Source organism: Grampus griseus, assembly GCF_964374135.1.
Source record: "Grampus griseus genome assembly, chromosome: 12".
In the NCBI taxonomy this organism is placed as follows: Eukaryota; Metazoa; Chordata; class Mammalia; order Artiodactyla; family Delphinidae; genus Grampus; species Grampus griseus.
Genome location: NC_139006.1, coordinates 51608954 through 51629558, shown reverse-complemented (window position 1 = coordinate 51629558; position 20605 = coordinate 51608954). Strand labels below are relative to the sequence as shown.

The window sequence follows — 20605 nt, the reverse complement described above, 5'->3', positions numbered from 1 at the left end:
CCTCTGGATATCAATCAGAAGTGGGAGGAGAAGTAGAGGGAAGAAACCACTATCCCCAGTAGCTACAGGGAGGGAGTAACCAAATCCTATGTAAGCAGCTTTTGGCAGGAAAGAGCTCTCTGCAGGAGAGAGCTCCTTTTGTCTTGTCACTTTAGCAAAGCTATATTGTAACTAACCTTAAACCAGGAGCCCCCATGCCCTACTCATCTCCGGCCCAAGCATACGTTTTAAACCTTTTGATCACACAATACCTTGCTTAACCTGTTGGTTCTTTCCTTAGATCAAAGAAGTAAAAATGAAGAATAAGTAAGTAACAGATGACTAAATCTTTTCCCCAGCTTCCCTGTCAGTAATCCTATGAACAAACTGTTAAAACAAGATAGCATCTAAAGAAAGATTACAAGGAGTTGACAAGCCTGCATGCAATGGGAGATGGCAATGAAGCTGACCCCCTATCTCAATGATTGAGATTACTCCCCCTTTTTCCCTTTAAAAATGTTCATGGCTGAGCAAAAGCTTCAGAGTTGGTTTTGAGACATGAGTCCACCTTCTCCCCAGGATGCCGGTTTTCTGATTAAAGCAAACTTTCTGTTTCTACCAGCACTTGAATCTTTTCAATTTTAATTTAATTTTACTTTTTAAAATTAAGTTTTATTGGAGTATAGCTGCTTTACAATGCTGTGTTAGTTTCGCTGTACAGCAAAGTGAATCAGCTATACGTATACATATATCTCCTCTTTTTTGGATTTCCTTCTCAGTTAGGTCACCACAGAGCAATGAGTAGAGTTCCCTGTGCTACACAGCAGGTTCTCATTAATTACCTATTTTATACATAGTAATGTACATATATCAATCCCAATCTCCCAATTCATCCCCCTTCCCCCTTCCCCCTCCCCCCACCCGGGGGGGACATCTGTTCTCTACATTTGTGTCTCTGTTTCTGCTTTGCAAGTAAGTTCATCTGTATCATTTTTCTAGATTCTACATATAAGCGGTATTGTACGATATTTATTTTTCTCTTTCTGACTTACTTCACTCTATATGTCAGGCTCTAGGTCCATCCACATTTCTGCAAATTGCACAATTTCGTTCCTTTTTATGGCTGAGTACTATTGCATTGTATATATGTACCACATCTTCTTTATCCACTCTTCTATTGATGGACATTTAGGTTGTTTCCATGTCCTGGCTATTGTAAATAGTGCTGCAATGAACACTGGGGTACATGTATCTTTTTGAATTATGGTTTTCTCCAGGTATATGCCCAGGAGTGGGATTGTTGGGTCACATGGTAGTTCTATTTTTAGGTTTTTAAGGAACCTCCATACTGTTCTCCATAGTGGCTGTATCAATTTACATTCCCACCAACAGTGGAAGAGGGTTCCCTTTTCTCCACACCCTCTCCAGCATTTATTGTTTCTAGATTTTTTGATGATGGCCATTCTGACTGGTGTGAGGTGATACCTCATTGTAGTTGTGATCTGCATTTCTCTAATGATTAGTGATGTTGAGCATCTTTTCATGTGTTTGTTGGCCATCTGTATCTCTTCTTTGGAGAAATGTCTATTTAGGTCTTCCACCCATTTTTTTGATTGGGTTGTTTGTTTTTTGATATTGAGCTGCATGAGCTGTTTGTATATTTTGGAAATTAATCCCTTGTCAGTTGCTTCATTTGCAAATATTTTCTCCCATTCTGAGGGTTGTCTTTTCATCTTGTTTATGGTTTCCTTTGCTAAAGCACTTGAATCTTGAGTATTGACTTTTGAGCAGAGAGCAGCCAGACCTAAGTTCATTAACACCTATATTCTGGGCTCACTAGGCAGCTACTATAGCACCTTGGACCTGTAGGCATAGATAGAATTTTATTTATCTTTCATATAAACAAAGTCCAGACTAGCTTGTGTAATTTCTATCTTATTTAAGATACTGTTACCTATTTATTTTTCTGTTATATACAGCCAAATCTAATCCACGATCAGAGTGGAGGGGTTTCTTATGCCACTCACACAGTGATTGAGAGAAATTGTTATGAATGTAACAGACTTGTTTAACTTGATTAATAGGTTTAACCTAGCAGATGACCATATATAACCTGGTGCCCCAAATTAAAGAAAATGCAATCTTCTCAAATACACAGGAACTATTCAAAAACTGATGGTCAATCCTGTGACAAAGTTCAAGCGTGAATGAATACCAAGAATTGGTTTTCATGTGGGCTACCTTCCTAATCACAATGCAGTTGAGTTAAAAATAAATAATAAGAAGATACATCTGAAAAATCCATATAATTGGAAAAATTTAAAACCTTTCTAGTTAACTCAGGTCAAAGAAGAAAATTAGAAAACATTCAAAGAGTATCATAATGAAAAGACTATATATCAAAACTTTTAGGATGCTTCTAAAGCGTAATGAGTGAGCAACTCAACAATTTGAAAAGCAAGAATGTAATAAATTCATTACTCTTAGGAATAGAAGAGAGCTTTCTAAACCTGACAATGGGTATTCAGTAAAAAAAAAAAAAATTTTAACTATGGTAAGCGTCATTCTTAATGCTGAAACATTAAGAGCAGTTTAACATTAGAAGTGATACAAGGATACCCCCAGAATTGCCTGTATTTGAAGTTATTCTTAGCCAGTACACTAAGTAAAACAAATAAAAGCATAAGGAAGGGAAAGAAATACGTCATTATTTGCAGATAATATCAGCTTTTTAGAGAATCAAAAAAAAAACCCTACAAGTTATTAGAATTTATAAGAGTCTAGCAAGGTTCTCAATATAAAACGTACAAATAGCAATTGTATTTTCATATATCAGCAACAATTTACCAAGTTAACCACAAGGTAACTATGAATTACTTAATTATATGAAAGACATTTATAAAACTTTATTAAAAGACCCAAATGAATGATAATTATATCACATTCACATATAGAAAGATTCAATACAGTCGAGATGCCAATGCCAATTCTTTTTCAACTTATACAATTCTAATACAATTCCAAATCAATTTTATTCAACATTCCAAAAGGATTTTCCATGGAACGTTACAAGGTGGCTCCAAAATTTTTATGGAGGAACTGAGATCCAGGAATAACCAAGACAATTTTGAATAAGAACAAAGTGGATCACTGGCCCCACTGTATATCAAGCCCATTCTAAAACCACAATGATTAAATGTGAATGTGGTCTTGGTGCAAGAACAGAAACATGGAATGACACAGGCTCATACACATACGGAATCTTGATTCATGATAGATGTGTCATTACTTATCAGCAGGAAGGAAATGAACTATTTAACAAATGGTGCTGAGACAACTATTAGCTACATAAGACAAAATACAGTTAGCCCTTCCTCATACCAGACACAAAAATAAATTCTAGGAAGTTTAAGTGAAAACGTAATAAGCAAAACTTTACAACTTCTAGATATTAGGATAAGAATTTTTTTAGACAAGAAACCCAAAAGGGAAATCAAAAAGGGAAAATTTAATACATATGCATATGTTAAAATTTAAAATTTGTATACATTGAAAGACTAAGGATAAAGAAAAGCCACAGCCTGGGAGAAGCTAACTATAACACATACAAACCACAAAGTATTAGTAAACTCAATACAAAGAGAACCCCTCTAAATCAGTATGAAAAAGACAAACTACCCAGGGGAAAAATGGGCAATGGAAAAATGAGCAAAAGAAAATGGGCACTTCACTGAAGAAGAAAATTAAATCGCCAATAAATATATGAATGCTACTCATCTTCACCAGAAATCAGGGAAAGGAAATGTAAGCTAAACCCATAGTGAGATATTGTTTCACACCTCTCAGGGTGAAGGTCGACAAAAATTAGTGCCTGATGACACTAAGCACAGAACGAGACAACAAGAACTCCTATATATTGCTTCTGGGAGTCTAAGTTGATAAAATCATTTTGGAGAAACTTAATACATTTGAAGATGTGCATATCCTGCAACCCAGCAATTCCACTTCCAGGTTTATACTAGAGTAACCTTTGCATGTATAAGGATGACAGACATGTACAAGAATACAAAATATTACACCGTTTTGTACTGTTAATAGCTAATAATTAGAAACAGCATAAATATCTACAAATGGAATACTCTATACTTGAGCAAATGAATGAAATACAGTGATACGGACTAACTTGGATGATTCTCAAAAGCACAATATATTGATAGTGACAAGTAGTTTGAAGAACATGAACAGCATGCTATCATTTTTATGAAGTTTAAATACATGCAGAGCAAAACCACACACTATTTAGGGATACATGATATTTAGAAAAATATAAAAACATATATGGAAATGGTAAACACCAAATTCAGGGTAGTGGTCATCTCCAGAGAAGAAGAAAAGAGATGAAGTCTTCAATTTTATATATAATGTTCTTTATTGCTCTATAATTTCTGTAATTATCTACAATTTTCTGTAAGCCTGGAATACATTTTTAAAATTCATTCCACTTCTCTTTAATAATCAAAAGTCCTTGGGTAGACAAATAGCTCACAGTTAATATAAAGTATCTTTGAAGCCCCAAGCTAGCTGAACATTAAAAGTTATGTCCAATTACAAAATTTAAAAACAAAACAAAAAATAAGGTACCCTACATAGGACAATTATTTTAGGCGAATCTGATTCTAGCTCGGCTCCCAGCCTGCCCTGTGTGGTGGTCTTCGTAAGGATCAGCAGCTTCATCTCTTGAGTTCTCTTTTCAGAGTGAGGAGAGAGAAGCTCTTGGGTGAGGAGCCAAATAAGGACCTTGCCATTTCCCCTTATGCTTCTGACTTTAAATTTGTTCTTCTAACTATATCAGCTTGTTTCAAGAAAACTTCATGCATGGTAACTTAATAATGGGTCATTAGTGGCTATGCTAATGAGGTCACAGTGAAGCTTCTCTATATCGTTCATTAACATCATTTCCTTGTTTCAAATGAGAATATTGCAGCTTGTTTAAAATCAGAATAGTATTATAACTTGAGAAGGTAAAAAGTGTTCAATCTTATCTAGTGGATGCTGTCATTCCTTCCTGGGTGCCTCTAAGGAAAGGGAATGCAGATGATCCCCTGTCCATTGAGACGCTGCAAAGGCAGACCTCGTGTTGGCTCTGAGGCCAGTGTATATCAGTGAACACACAGGCAGGCAGTGTTGACAACACGTGGAGGCTCTTTCCTTTCAGAACTGAGATGTGAGCTGCTAATGCAAAGCAATGAAGACTGGTTCCTCTTTTCCTAAAATGCAGCAAATGCCTTCTACAATTCAAGATCCATTCTTTTGGGTGCCCTAACACAGATTCCTATAGCAGGAAAGGGCAATTAAAGGGCCTCACGAACATATAATCTACTTTGGTCATACTGGGAACAAAGAGTTATACATATAATATTAATAACTTAAATTCCCCTCGATCTCCCTCTACCTAGATAAGCCAAACATGTAAGAGTATAAACCCTGGCCTTATAAATCCTATTTCTGGAAATAAGCTTACCTATAATACCAATGCTGGAATGCATTCAAACCATACAAAGGGAATATCCCAAATCATTGCTAGAAAAAATTAAAATACCCAAACACCAAAATTCAAGGTAGTATGGTGAATTTTTCTCTTTATAAAGGCATCTTTAGCAGATTTTTATCTTTCATATTCAATCTTTCAGGAAAATGCCTGTAGTGATTGGAAGTTGCTGCATTGTTTAATCTTGGCCAGGCTGGGGACAAGCTAGGGTGTAAAGGAATAAGCACAAGGCTTTGGATTGAGAAAACCTGAGTATGGCCAGTCATTTTTACCTCTCTGAGCCTCACTTTACCTGCGTGTAAAATGGCGATAACAATACTCCCAACTCATGAAGTACTACTGGTTTACATGAGAGTGTGCCCATGAGTTTGCTTAGGACAGCATCTGGGCCACAGTAGACACTGAACACACATCACTTTATGTTGGGAGTCTAAACTCTACAGATGCAGGGGAGTTCCAGCCTGAGGTTCCCAGCCTCAGGGGCCAGAGTGGGATGTGGGTTTGATCTGAACCTTCCCATCATGGCTACAAGCTGGGTCCATCATCAGGACTGCGTGCCACCCGGAATGCACCTGGAAAGTTGAAGTCATCTAAGTTACACCCAAGGCAGCTGCAACCAAATGAAGCCACATAAGAATGCGGGTGGCCAGAGGCCAGAGAGATTTTGCAAGGGAGTGGATGATATACTCTGAGTGAGATGAACTGCAGTATTTAATCTTGGCCGTAAAAGTCTCCAGGAACTGCCCCAGAAATCCCATCTGGTTCAAGCCTCCTTTGCTGGGACGTCTGGAACAGGAACTCGATTGCACTGAAATATGGTTGATAATAATAGTTAACATTTATGGAGACAATACACTGTGCCAATTATTTTACACAAAATGGCTCTTTTAATCCCTACCACTTCTTGTACTAAGTTCTATTATTATCTCCTTTATAGATGAGGAAATTGAGGCACAGCAAAGTTAAATTTAGGATGTAGCAGAGCTGAGCTTTTAAACAGGCCTATCAGGCCAGAGCCCCCATATTGACCTATATTCCTTCTGTCCCCACACCACGGGTACTTAGTAAAGTACCATCCCTGTAGTACTTGCCACAGTACATGTCTCAGCTTAAATATTTACTTTTTTTCATTTCTTTCCTAAAAATGACCACTACCCTAAATTTGGCCTTCATCGTTTCCATATATGTTATTATATTTCCTCTTGCAGTCTAAGTTTCTGGGTCAGATCCTATTTTCTCATTCATCTCTGCATCCTGGCACTTAGAAGAGCTGCATGACTAGTCACCCAATGAATCAATTAGATACTGAATAATGAGGATGTATTAAGTCAGAGTAATCTGTATATGTTAGTCTGCATGTGTCTACATCCCCAGCCCATTCTCTAAGGGAAGATACATGATGAAGACCTGCTGAGATAATGATTTTTGCATAGGACCCTGTGCCCCTGGCAACAGCTAAGTGAATACAGAGTGGGTTCCTGCCCCAAAGGTAGCTCATCCAGAGGCAAGCTGTCTAGCGGTGTGTGAGGCTTCTGGTGTAGAAGGACGAGCTAATCATAGTCGTGCATCCAGGACTTTAAACTGGAAAGCGGGGAGAGATTATGTAGCTGGGAGAAGCAGAAGCCAAAGGGTCAGGGGGCATCAGTTAAAGTTGTAAGAAGTAAACTATTGGACTTTATAAACATAGCTCTGGTCCTGCCTAAAGCTAAAAACATGAGGCCTGCAAGGATCAAACTTTTATTTTATTTTATTTTATTTTATTTTGGCCACATTGTATGGCATGTGGGATCCTAGTTCCCCAACCAGGGATCGAACCCTCACCCCCTGCATTGGAAGCATGGATTCTTAACCACTGGACCACCAGGGAAGTCCAAGGATCAAACTTTCTGAATGAATCACATCGTAGAACAAAGCTCAAGAATATTTATAGGAATCCAAAAAAAAAGATAATTTACAAGGTGTGGCATCCATTAAGAAATGACCAGGCAGGCAAACAAGGAAGAAAATACAACCCATAAAGAAGAAATAAAATCAAATCTATCAATTGAAAACAATCCAGAAACGACACAGATGATAGAACTAGGTGACCAGAACATTAAAAGTTATTATGACTATAGTCCATAGATTCAAGAAGTTAAAGAAACTATGAACATGTTAAGACATGAAAGGTATAAAAAAGAGTCCAGTTCAGATGATCTGAATAGACATTTTTCCAAAGAAGGCATAAAGATGGCCAAGAGGCACATGAAAAGATGTTCAATGTCACTAATTATCAGTGGGATATCAGCTCACACCTGTCAGAATGGCTATTATCAAAAGGACAAGAAATAACAAGTGTTGGCAAGGATGTGGAGAAAAGGGAACCCTTGTTCACTGTTGGTAGGAATATAAATTGGTGCAGCCATTATGGAAAACAGTATGGAGGTTCCTCAAAAAATTAAAAACAGAACTACCATATGACCCAAAAATTCCACTGCTGGGTATGTGTCCAAAGGAAACAAAAACACTAATTTGAAAAGATATATGAATCCCTATATTCATTGCATCATTATTTACAATAGTCAAGATGTGGAAACCTAAATGTCCACTGGTGGATGAATGGATAAAGAAGATGTGGGAAAAAAAAAAAAAAAAAAAAAAAGAAGATGTGGTATATATACACAATGGAATATTATTCGGGCATAAAAAAGAATAAAATCTTGACATTGGTGATAACACAGAAGGACCTTGTGAAATAAGTCAGACAGAGGAAGACAAATATCACATAATTTCATTCATATGTGGAATCTTAAAAAGCATTTTGAACTAAGTGAAAATAAGAACACAACATGTTAAAAATATGTGGGATGCAGCTAAAGCAATACATAGAGGAAAATTTACAACACTAAATGCCTATATTAGAAAAGGCAATAAGTCTCAAATCAATGGCATCATCTTCCAACTTAGAAAAATAAGAGCAAATTTAACCCAAAGTAAGTAGAAAAAAAGGATATATAGAGAGTAGAAATCAATGAAACATAAAACAAAAATATTAGACAATTAAGTGAAACCAAAAACTGATTCTTTAAAATCAATAAAATTGATAAACCTCTAGCCAGACTGATCAGGAAAATAGAGAGAAGACAAAAATTGTGAACTTTAGCATTGAAAGAGATATTAAAAGAATAATAAGGGAATATTTTGAACAATTTTATGCCAATAAATTTGACAACTTAGATGAAATGGAAAAATTCCTTGAAAGACAAAAACTCCTAACAGTCACTCAAGAAGAAATACATGACCTGATGTGGATTGATATCAGATAAACATCTATTAAAGATATTGAATTTGTAGTTTAATACTTTCCTATGAAGAAAACTCTACTCCCAGAGAGCTTCCCTGGTGAATTCTAAGAAATATTTAAGGAATAAATAACACTAATGCTATGCAAACTCTTCTAGAAAGTTGAAGAGGAAGGAAAGATATTTCATCTCATTTTATGAGGCCTACGTTATTCTGGTATGCAACCATTTTGGAAGGTAGCTTAACAATTACTTACAAAGCTAAACATGCACCTACCATATGACTGAGCCATTTCATTTCTAGGTAGTTATCCAAAAGAAATGAAATCAAATTTCCATACAAAGACTTGTACACAACTATTCATAGCCAAAACTGGAAGCAACCCAAATGTCCATCAACAGGTAAACAGATAAATTGTAGTATATTCATACAACTGAGTACTACTCAGTAATAGAAAGGCATTTACTATTGAAACATGCAACAAAAGAGAGGAGTCGCAAAACGATTACACTAATTGAAAGAAGTCAACCCCTCTCTAAGAGTACTTACTGCACGATTACATTTACATGAAATTCTTTTTTTTTTTTTTTTTTTTTTTTTTTTTGCGGTACGCGGGCCTCTCAGTGCTGTGGCCTCTCCCGTTGTGGAGCACAGGCTCCGGACGCGCAGGCTCAGCGGCCATGGCTCACGGGCCCAGCCGCTCCGTGGCATGTGGGATCTTCCTGGACCGGGGCACGAACCCGCGTCCCCCGCATCGGCAGGCGGACTCCCAACCACTGCGCCACCAGGGAAGCCCACATGAAATTCTTATAAATGCAAACCAATCGATAATGACAGAAGGCAGACCCATGGTTGCTTGGGGATAGGGAGGGGCAGCCATAATCACAAAAGGGCATGAAAAAAATGCTTAAGAGTAATGAACTTGTGCATTATCTCAATTGTGGTAATAGTTTCACTGGCAAAACATATGTCAAAACTTATGTGCAGGGCTTCCCTGGTGGTGCAGTGGTTGAGAGTCCGCCTGCCAATGCCCGCGACGCGGGTTCGTGCCCCGGTCCGGGAAGATCCCACATGCCACGGAGCGGCTGGGCCCGTGAGCCATGGCCGCTGAGCCTGCGCGTCCGGAGCCTGTGCTCCGCAACGGGAGAGGCCACAGCTGTGAGAGGCCCGCGTACCGCAAAACAAACAAACAAACAAACAAACAAAAAAACTTACGTGCAGTTTTTTGTATGTCAAGTATACTGCAAAAGCTGTTTAAAAATAAATGCTCTTTTGGTAAGTTTGAGTTAAGTAAAATCTTATTTGTGAAAGAAGCAAATCTTCAACATTCCTTATTTTAAAAAATTATAATCTCTGGTTAAATATTAACAAAACCCAAACTAAGTTCACAAATTGATATTTGAAAGTATCACTTAAGTCACAAGTAGGTAATTTAATATGAAGACTCAGAGGTCAATAATAATAATAAAATGGTAATTCAATGATGCAGAATGGCTGTCTTTACAACCTGGCTATGAAACTGGGGTGACCCAATCTGATGATCACAGGACAAGAGGTAACTCTGGGTTGTGCCCGGTTATAAAAGGCACTTTGCTTGCCTTGAAACAAGAAAATGGCAGAACCTTTTTCACACCTTCAGGGTCACATCCCAGCTTTCAGGATGAAATGAGCAAGCCCCAGAGGCAGCCTCAAGAAACAGGCAACTTTCCTTCATCGTCACTGCTACAGTCCTGGAGACAGCTGTCATCAAAGATGGGGATGTGGATTTAAAGGTTCCTTCTGCTCTCCTTCTCCAGCCTGTCACACACCATTTTGGTGCAGGTCTGAGCTTCCCGGCCACAGGAGGAAACAGCAGGGCTCCCAGAGCTGCAGTAGAGACTGGTCCCATGGGCTATCTCATGGACTGTGCTGGCTCATGCATGAAGCATGAAGCCATCCTCCATGCCTGGCTGGCATCATGCTTCAGCCTGTCCACCTGCCCCTTCTGCAGGCCCTGAGCCCAAGCATACAGCAGTTCTTGCCAGTTCCCTCTTACTTCCCACACTACTGTCCAAGACCAAGTGAGTCCTCCAGCCAGAAGGAGGTCAGGCCTCTCCTGTCACAGGTCCACCTCGATTAGGCTTTATAATTAACCCATTCTCCTGACAGCTTCCAAAAGCACTGATTGCCACCAGCCCCTCCTATGTCCTGCAGTTTCTGGGCCTTGCTGGCTCGAACTGAAGCCCATCTTTCCAGTCGTCCCCCTTCCTCTCCACTCCAGGTCAACTTACCCCTCCCCTGCATGCCCGCCTCTCCTCTGAACACCAAATGTCTTCCAAACACAATCTCCCAACTCTTCCAGATCTTCAGGATCATGACTTGAAGAAAGATGTGGAATCACTCTATTTTCTTATCTCCCTCTTTACCTCCCTTCCCCACCCTCGCCCTCCCACCAGGCAAACCTAGGGACAAAGTGCAATTTGCCTTATATTGGTGACTCAGTTTCCCAGACCTCTTACTGGAGGTGTCAATCATGAGGATGGAGGACCGGTGCTAGGCTCCCCACACTGACGGCCTCTCTTTCTCCAGTTCTTCTATGACGGTTCATTTTCTCCACAATACTGTTTGCTGATGCTTTGCTTACCTTCTGTTTCTGTCACTAGAGTGTAAGCTCAATGAAGTCAGGGACAGGGTCTGATTCAAGCAATGCTGGATTCCCAGGCCAGCACTCATGGCACACTGTGAGCACCTGATAAACACTCACTGAATGAAATGGATGAGTATGTAATGTGTGCGTGCATGTGTGCATGCGCACACGCACGTTCACAGCACCTAACAGTCAGGTTTCCAGTTGTCACTGGCTACCATGATTTTGCACTAGCATTGTACAAAGACTAGAGAGTGAAAAAGGGTAGGAAGGGGTGTGTGTTTCTATATCTATCTAGATATCTATCTATATTTCTATCTATATATGTGTGTTTACATACACACTTTCCAAAATCAACCCAGAAACCCAGTCTCTTCCACTATAATAGTAAAGCTTACTCACTCGTGGCCTGGCTTTGTGGGAAGGAGCAAGGAAATGGGACCAGGGACCCAGAAACATTTTCTGAGGGAGAAATCTTCCCCATCCTTCCTACCCATCTTCTCTCTGTGATCTTACAATGCCAGTGCAAAACCACTGTAGCCAACGACAACTGGAAACCTGGCCGTCGGGGGCTGTCCCACTGGGAGAGGTGCCCAAGCAGGGATGATGGCGCAGGGCTAGGGCTCAGTTTATAGCGCAGAACAACTGTAAGTGTCTCCAGGTCTGTCGTGTAGCTGTTCTATCTGCACTATTTTGATGAATGATATTTGCACTTCCTTGTTACAGAGCTCACCTACCTCTCTTACACACACACAATGTTCTCACTTCCAAACAAAATTACAGTATATACCTCTTAAGGTTGCTATAGATACCCTTTAAGTAAACAAGGGTGAGAGAATTGTCTAATTTAAAAAAATCTATTCCTGGGAATTTCCTGGCAGTCCAGTGGTTAGGGCCTGGAGCTTTCACTGCCAAGGGCCCAGGTTTGATCCCTGATCGGGAAACTAAGATCTTGCAAGCTGCACAGTGCGGCCAAAAAAGTAAAATTAAAAATTATAAAATCTATTCTAACCCCACTTTCCAAAGGAAGGAAACAGGATTAGAAGAGATTAAAACTGCTTTTACATTTGTTCGCCTGGTTATTTGACAAAGAGGTAGGGGGCAGGGCAGTGAGGAATAGGGAATCTCATGCTGGAGAGATGTAGAGAGGAGACGCCCAATAGCGAAGCAGCCAAAAGGCTGACAGAAAGGAACATAGGACGAGCAGAAAGTGCTTCCCTGCAAAAGCAAACACTTTTATCTTTACAATTTACATGTATGTGGATTCTCCAGTCCTGCTTGTCTTAAGGATTCCTGAATCTTTAAAAAAAAATGGCCAGTCCAGAAATGTGAACCATCTTTATCCCATGGCTTTGTGGAACCCAGGTTCACTACCCTCAGACCACTGTATGTTTGTGACCCTTATTTTAGAAACAGAAGGATAAACACATAATGATTCAAAGGGCTGAGAGCTTAAATTGAGGTATATGAGCCCATAAGAATGTCACAATTCATTCTGCTTGAGGAAGTCAGAGGAGTTTTACAGACAGATGTCACCTACTTGGATCCTGGAGGATGAGAAGGAATTGACTGAATGAAGAGAGGAGGAGGCTGGTCAGAGGACAGAGCAAATATGAAGGAAGGGGCCTCAGGAGAGCCTGGTAGCACTTGTGTGCGGTTGCAGTACAGTGAGGATGGGGACGCTGATGGCTGATGAAGCTGCAAGGTGCCTGCAGGACCCAAACGCGAGAGATCCTAGCGATGAGGTTAATCAGGTTAGGTTCACAGATAGGCAGTGGGAGGCAAGGTTTCTAAGCAGGAAATGTCAGATCCATATTTCAGAAAGGATGGGAGACATACATCACTGCACTACATAGTCCAGGCATGACACAGATCTCGGACTAAATCTACGGTAGTAGGAACGGTGAGAAGAAGTCGGATCTAAAACCCACGTGGGCTACCGCAGAGCCCAGGTCCCCTAATGCCCACAGTCACTGTATGAAGCTGCCATCAGGGAGCCAGACCCTACTGTAAACTCACTCCGTCAGTGGACCAGTGCGTCTCCTCTTGTGCACTCTGGATGTAACACAATGGATTAATCAGGACCACATTGGGCCTTCCAGGAACTCATTGCTTGTAACAAGACTGCTATCAGGAACTAGCAGCAGGCGAGTAGGAAATTTACTTGGTGCACAGTACCTACACAGCCTCTTGGTTTGAACCGTAGGGAATCTGTCCCTGTTGGTATCTTTTTCCTTCTGTTGGCCATTGTGGGCTCTATGCCATTAACCGTGATCACAAAGAAAGGCAATGCCTTTTATCCCACTTTACATGCTAATCAGGATTGTCTCTGATATTTTTTAAAATCTACTTTGAGCAATTTAAATTAAAAATAAATTAGTTATCCATTTTATACATATTAGTGTATATATGTCAATCCCAATCTAATAAGAACCTGCTGTATAAAAAAATAAATTAAATAAAATTCAAAAATTCAAAAAAATAAATTAAAAATAAAAATTTAACTAGAGCCCATTGGACAATGGAGCTCTCAACTCTACTGACACAATGTTTGAAAAAGTACTGTGTAGACCAAGAGATGGAACACAGCCAGCAAGTGCTTGGGATCCAGAAAAATACATGGATCATATATTTGGAAAAAGCAGTGATTTGAAAACCAGACAAGTAGAACCTCAAGGCATACGTAGATACTAGCAAAGGCCAGAAATAATAAAAGCCAAAGCAGACTAGAACAGAAAGACACAAGCATCCAGACACCCATACAGAGCAGTCCACGTGGAGGAGAAAATCAGGATGAGGGAGACACAGGTAGCAGCAAATTATACTCGGGGCAATGGTCACTGGGCCTGCAAGCAGCTAAGAACTACAAGAGTGAAAGTAACCGAAGATAGGCAGGAAATGCATGGAAACGGAGACTTTCATTCAGAGGGAGGAGTTATGATATCAGTGGTAGGGACAGGTGTCCTAGGGGGTCACAGGAAGTGAGGGGGCCTTGAGCTCAGTACAGCAGGCTCCCACTCTCCTCATCCTAGCTGCTTGGTCCCAGCTTCCCCAGATGTTCCCATTCTCTTTATCGCAGCACAGTCAACCACCATACAAAACCCCACAACAGCATATGACAAAAATAACGGACTATTTCAAGGTAGCACATGATACAGTCATATTCCAAAAACTGGGAGGAAGGGGGGCTCCTGACGGCCTCAAACAGTTGATCCATCCGAGAAGGTGGGCACCAGAGGAGATGGGAAATGCTCCTATGGGAACAGCTTGCACAGACACATAAACGAGCCCATATTCCTGTTGGTATATGACAAATCGATAGGGAAGTGATGGATTGTTCACTAAATGGTACTCAAACAAGTGAAAAAATGTAACTTGGATCTCTGCCTCATACCATATGCCAAAATAACTTCCAGATAGAGAAAATATTTCCATGTGAGAACTGTAGCTATAGAAATAATGGAAGAAACCATGGGAGAAAAGGCTGTCCTCATAAGGAACACTAAACCCAGAAGATAGAAAAGATTAATAAACTTGACTCCAAAATCTAAACCGTTATGGTAAAAACACCATAAACGTTGTAAAAAGACCAACGACTGAGGAAAATAATTGGTTCACCTATTGCAGTTTATAAAGAACCTGTATACCTCAATAAGGAAAAGAACAGTGATTGTGAACCAAAAATTCACAGAAAAGGAAAGGTACCCGGACATATGAAATCATGCTCAATCACATTCATAGTAAGAAATGCAAATTTAAATGTTAATGACACACAACTCTTCACTACTGGGGGAAAATGGTTGACTAGTTGAACAACACCTCTTTGGCAGAGGTGTGGGGAAAAAAGCTCTCTCACACACCTGTGGTTGAGAACCAAAACTGGTACAAACTTCACGAAGAGCAACTTGGCAAAAATCAATCAAAATTTTAGAAATACAAAAACTTGACTTACTCAATCTATTTCTGGGCTTTTATCCTAGAGATAATCACACATGTGCAAAATGACACATGGACAAAAAGACACATGGATAAAGATTACACTGCAGTATCGTTTGTAATAGCAAAAGATTAGGGCCCATCATTACAGGACTAGGTATATGAAGAAGTGCCCAGAGAACAAAGTATTAAAAAGAATGCAAAAGCTACAAGTATTGCTGTGGAAAAAGAACCTAGATATATTTTTAAGTGAAAAAGCCAGATGCAGAGTAGTTTGTGTAGTGTATTACTATTTGTGTAAAGCTATATTAAACACATATATGCTGATATTAACGTAAAATATCTCTGGAAGTACACATAAGAAATTGCTAGGAGTGGTTGCTTCTGGGTAGGAGGAAGCTTCACTTGCACTGTGCACCCCTTCACACCTTTCAAATGTTATACTGTGTATACAATACATGCTAAGCCCATATAAACAGTAATACAACAGAATTTAAAGTTGCATCCTTTATTCATCCCTTATTATCCATTTATTCCCAAAGGAAGTGTCACTACTAATATCTGGGCTTATAGTCTTCCAGGAAGTCAGAAAAACTCTGCTGGGACGACTATACAAGGCAGACAATTCCCAAACTTCTAAGGACTCCTGACATTAGTCTGTAAAACAGGCAGGTGATTGCCATTTACAGTAGACAACAGCGCTATTATAAGGGGGAAAGAGAGCAGAGTCAATGCTTACGGCACATACTGCCAGGTCTACAGGGAAGTCCTCCCTGGCCTCCTAAAATCTCCAAGGTGTACCCACTGAGCTCTCAGCATCTTCACCTGCTCATTCCCCTCACTCCAGGGGGCCTCATTCCCAGAGCACTTACTTCCTAGCCCCAGCACAAAGACTGACCCGCCTCAAAGCACCTTCAACCCCCCCCCCCCGCACTAGACTTACCATTCCCCCAAACTCCCTCCGTAACTGCTGTCACATCACCAGACAAGCCTCCAGCTGCCACTTCTGAAAAGGCCACCAGATGGGGATGGCGCCGCAGGGATGGAGAGAGGATGAGCTCTGACCAGAGCCGCAGTGACTGTGCTGTGATTATTGTTTGCTCGTTTGTTTCATTTGAATGTTTGAACGTGAATGGTTCAAATAGTCTTGGAATTTTGTTTTCTTTTAAAAAGAAAATATTTAGAACATTTCCACTCAAAAATCACATTTTCAAAATTGAAGCATTTTAAAAGTCTGCTTTCATTAGACAGTTGCATCTTGTATCCCTGAGGGCTTTTGCAAATAGTTCCGGTTTTCTTATTTTGTTTTGTTCGGGCACAACTCAAGTTGCAATTTCATGAAAATCAATGCTACACTCTGTTTCGAAAAGAGCCGTATAAATGAAGACTGTACTAGGAGATGTGGAGATGGATTCGTTTTAATACCCCTGCCTTGATTTAATTTATATATTGTTTCTTCAGTTCTTCCTTTCTAGGTTGATTTATCATTCCGAGTTTTATTAACATCCAACACATTCATATGCTTGGGAAAAAGATGGAAAACTCCAAACTCACAGTGATGCCCAGCTGTAGTCCCAAATCGTCTGACTTGCCTGAAGGAGTGTTTTAGTTGGCCTGATTTTCCTAGGACTTCAGAGAAGTAAGACTTGCTTCCAAATCAAGGGAAAGGATTTCTAGAACTGCCTGGTACTGCATGGGGCCCTGTCATGCTGTTTATTAGTCAGGAGTGTTCTGACAGAACATGTGGGTTCTCGTTGCAAATTTGCAATTGTTCATAATAGCTCAATGTTTTTCCTAAGAGTTTTCTTTTCAGTTTCAATAATTATGGGTATTATAAAACACCTCAATGATAAATCTTACAAACTCTACTGAAGTATATACCTCGGTAAAAACAATCATGTATCTTAATAAGGCAGAAGATATTTGTAAATGTAAAAATGGATTATGGATGACATCCAAAGAATCCTGTTATTAAATAGGAAAAAGAAAAAAATAAACTGTATGAAAATACACATTATCATAAATACAACTGACATAATATGCTTGGGTGGTAGTATACAGATATGATTTGGAGTTGGGGCCCCTTTGATTTTTCTTTTCTTTAATAGTCACAAAACATAAGCTAGCAAGGTGAGAGTAAGAAGTGATGATGCAGCCCGGCCTGGTGGCTTCCTGGCCTTAATGAAATGGCACATCTGATGTTTCAAATGATCCATCCCATGGTTTTTCAAAGTCGCAGATGGTGATAGTTGAAAAAACCATGCAAATGGAAAGGAAGTAGGGAACTCTTTGAAGCTTTCCTTGCTAGTGGATACAGTGGATGTAATGAATTTCCTATGGTGGAAGTGCACAGTAAGAGAGAACAGGACGGGCCCCTGCTGTCCCCAGTGACTGGGTCTCAGCATGCAGGCTCCTTCTAAGGAATCTGAACCCAGTGCCTTCTTCAAGCCGAGGACCACTGAGTTCTCACCTCCCCAGCTCCTGGCGCATCTCCCTGGGTGTCAGACAGACCCCTCAGGCCTTGCGTGCCCCAAGATGAACATCTCCATCCTCGATTTGCTTCTCTTCCAGTATCTTCTACCTCAGTTCCTTGTTTCTAACACCCACAGGCTCCCGCAAGCCTGAACCCTCACTTTGCTTCCCCTGCTCCCACCCTCCCAGCAGCAGCCAACCCGCTGATCCTCTCAAGCCCCAAGGCCTCTGCCCTTCTTGGTCATGGTCACCTCTCTCAGACTCAGAGGCGGCTTCTGGCGGTCCCTGTCTCTGCAGCCTCGCCCCACTGGCTCCTTCTGCACTGTTGACAAATTAGAGAGCATCACCAGCTGCTTCAAAACTCTAAAGCCCCAGGGCCTTAGGATGAAGACCAGCCTCCCCCCAGGGCACTCTATCCTCTCTGCAAACCAGCCCCTTCCTTCCTCATTTAATCCCCCAGCAACCCCAGGGGACACTCAGCCAGCCCCAGCAGGGAAAGAGACACAGACAGGAGTCCTTCAGGGGCCTGCACTCCTGGAACAGCCCAGACTGGACCTGGGTTTCCAGTAGGCTGAGGCTGGGACTTCCGTTAGGACCTGGGAACAATGTCCCCCAAAGGCCAGGGCTTGGGAAACCTGCAGACCTTCTATCCTTGTAACTTCTCAACTTCAGGGACCTCCAAACTGTTTTCCAACCAATGAGTGGATAATTCACCTGGATACTTCAACTCTGCCACAGCCCAGCCCCAGGTACCATGGGGGACACAGCAATGAATGGAGCCTGGTTCCCTGCTCCCGAGGAGCTGGCAGCCAAGCATGTGCGAGGTATGTGATGTGATATCGGTCCGACTCTCATATTCCTCACTTCAGCCCCAAATCTCACATCTAATAGGACAAGGGTTCTCTTTACTGGTGACCTCTCTGGGAGCACAGGCAACCTCAGCTGATCCCCAGAAGAGGTGCCCTAGGGTAAAGGGCAGAGAGTGTCTTCAGGGTAATCAACTTGTTACCTTATTACCAAGACCAAACTGAGCCTAAATATGGCCAGCCCAGCACCACACTGGACTGTGGAGCCTGGGATTTTGACACCATGGGGTTTATGCACCATCTTAGAAGTTACAGGTGATGTGTGGCCAAGTAAACCCCATTGGACAGCTCTTCCTCCTGGGGCTCTGTATCCCAACCAAACCCCCAACCACCAGCAGCGCTCAGCAAAACACACTTCAGAATGCACAGGAGACGACTTGAATTTGGAATACAGATAGAATTTGTTTTAAATTCGGGATTTGAGGCAAATGACTTCTGTGAATTGCCCATGTCTCAATATCTGATCAATCACGAGCTGCTGGAAGTTATATCTCATCATCATACATCGTCACTTCCCGCTGGACCCACACGGTGGGGTTCACACAAGGCTTTCATGTGTACTTTTTCATCTGCTCATCAAAACCAGCCTCTAAGGTAAGGGTTGGCATAAGGGGCATCTACCCTCAGGGATTAAATAACTTCCCACTGAGTGAGCTGGAACCCTAGCCTGTGTTCTCTAACTCAGCACTCTTGCCATATAAGGGTACCTGTTTTTAATTGTTCTAAGATTACAGGTCTTACCTTTCCCTTGTAAACACATCCTGTGCAATCATTCACTTCTAGGAGTAATAATCAGTTCATTTCTGGTGGTCTAATTAGTACTCTTGCCAAGTTACATTCCTTCCATGGACCCATACAATTTGTTTCTCTTCTGGTAGGTCCTGGTTTAATAACACAACACCTTAACAGGCCCATTACCTCCTGATTTACATAAAATGAATCATTCAGAGATGAAAACTGATGTGTATAAGACAAATTGCATGGTTTACACAAACTCTAGACCAGTTTTTAAGAGGTGAATAGAAACATTCACATTTAAATATTTTAGAACAAACTGGTATACCTATCTATAGTATGTAGGGAGATGAGACAGTATTACCAATAAAATATCACCTCTAATAAAATAGTTACTTAGTACACAATGCGAAAGAGACAGAAAAGATTCTTACCTTTGGGCTATATTCTGTAAAGGGAAATATTTCAGATTATTCTTTTCATTTACACTTTTCCTTTGGGCCCTCTTAATCAAACTGATTCCCTTCACTTGAGGACAGGGAAGTCATCACCATGCTTCTTCTAAAACCCACCTTTCCAGCCCGGGCTCCTGTTGAGGTGAAAGAGGTGACGTGAGGGTGATGGGCACATTGGATCCAGACGAAGGCCTCGAGGAGTGATGAGAGTTGTTGCCAAAGTTGCTGTATCTGGAGAGTGCAGAGATTTAAGTTGTGGGGCAGGAAGGGACAGAAAAATGAGTACCAGTCAATAAATGAATAACACGTGGCAAACTATGCTAATTTTTGCAAGAAAAACAGGTCTGGAAATGCTAGCACTGTTAGTGATTACCCTAACTTGAAGAAACTAGTAACTTCTTTGTTTTATTTCTCATTAGAAAAATTTCCCAAAGTCGAAAACTGTTAGGCAGCAGGGTTTATGACAAAGGGTTTAAATAAAACCCTCATATTTCCTTTCTTTTTAAGTGTACATTAAAACTAGTTGCTAACATAAATCAAGAATCCAAATTACTTTCAATTGAATCTGAAGATTTTCTTGCCTCTCGTGGTGGCACAATTAGCATTAATTGCATCAAAGGCCTGCAGAAAATACCAGATGATTAGCTAAAGAAACATCGGATTAAAAATTCTCCTTTAGATGTTTCTGAATCAGTTTCATCCATTA

At 40.7% G+C, this 20605-nt stretch overlaps 1 protein-coding gene across 7 annotated transcripts in view; it reads right to left on the bottom strand.

The window, feature by feature from the left end:
- Nucleotides 1-20605, bottom strand: part of FHOD3 (formin homology 2 domain containing 3) — a 494140-nt gene that overhangs the window by 119418 nt on the left and 354117 nt on the right. For all 7 annotated transcript variants that reach the window (XM_082667774.1, XM_082667775.1, XM_082667777.1 and 4 more), the window contains one exon: nt 20017-20130. In XM_082667774.1, coding sequence (XP_082523900.1) covers nt 20017-20130 — 114 coding nt within the window. The remainder of the gene's footprint in view (nt 1-20016; nt 20131-20605) is intronic.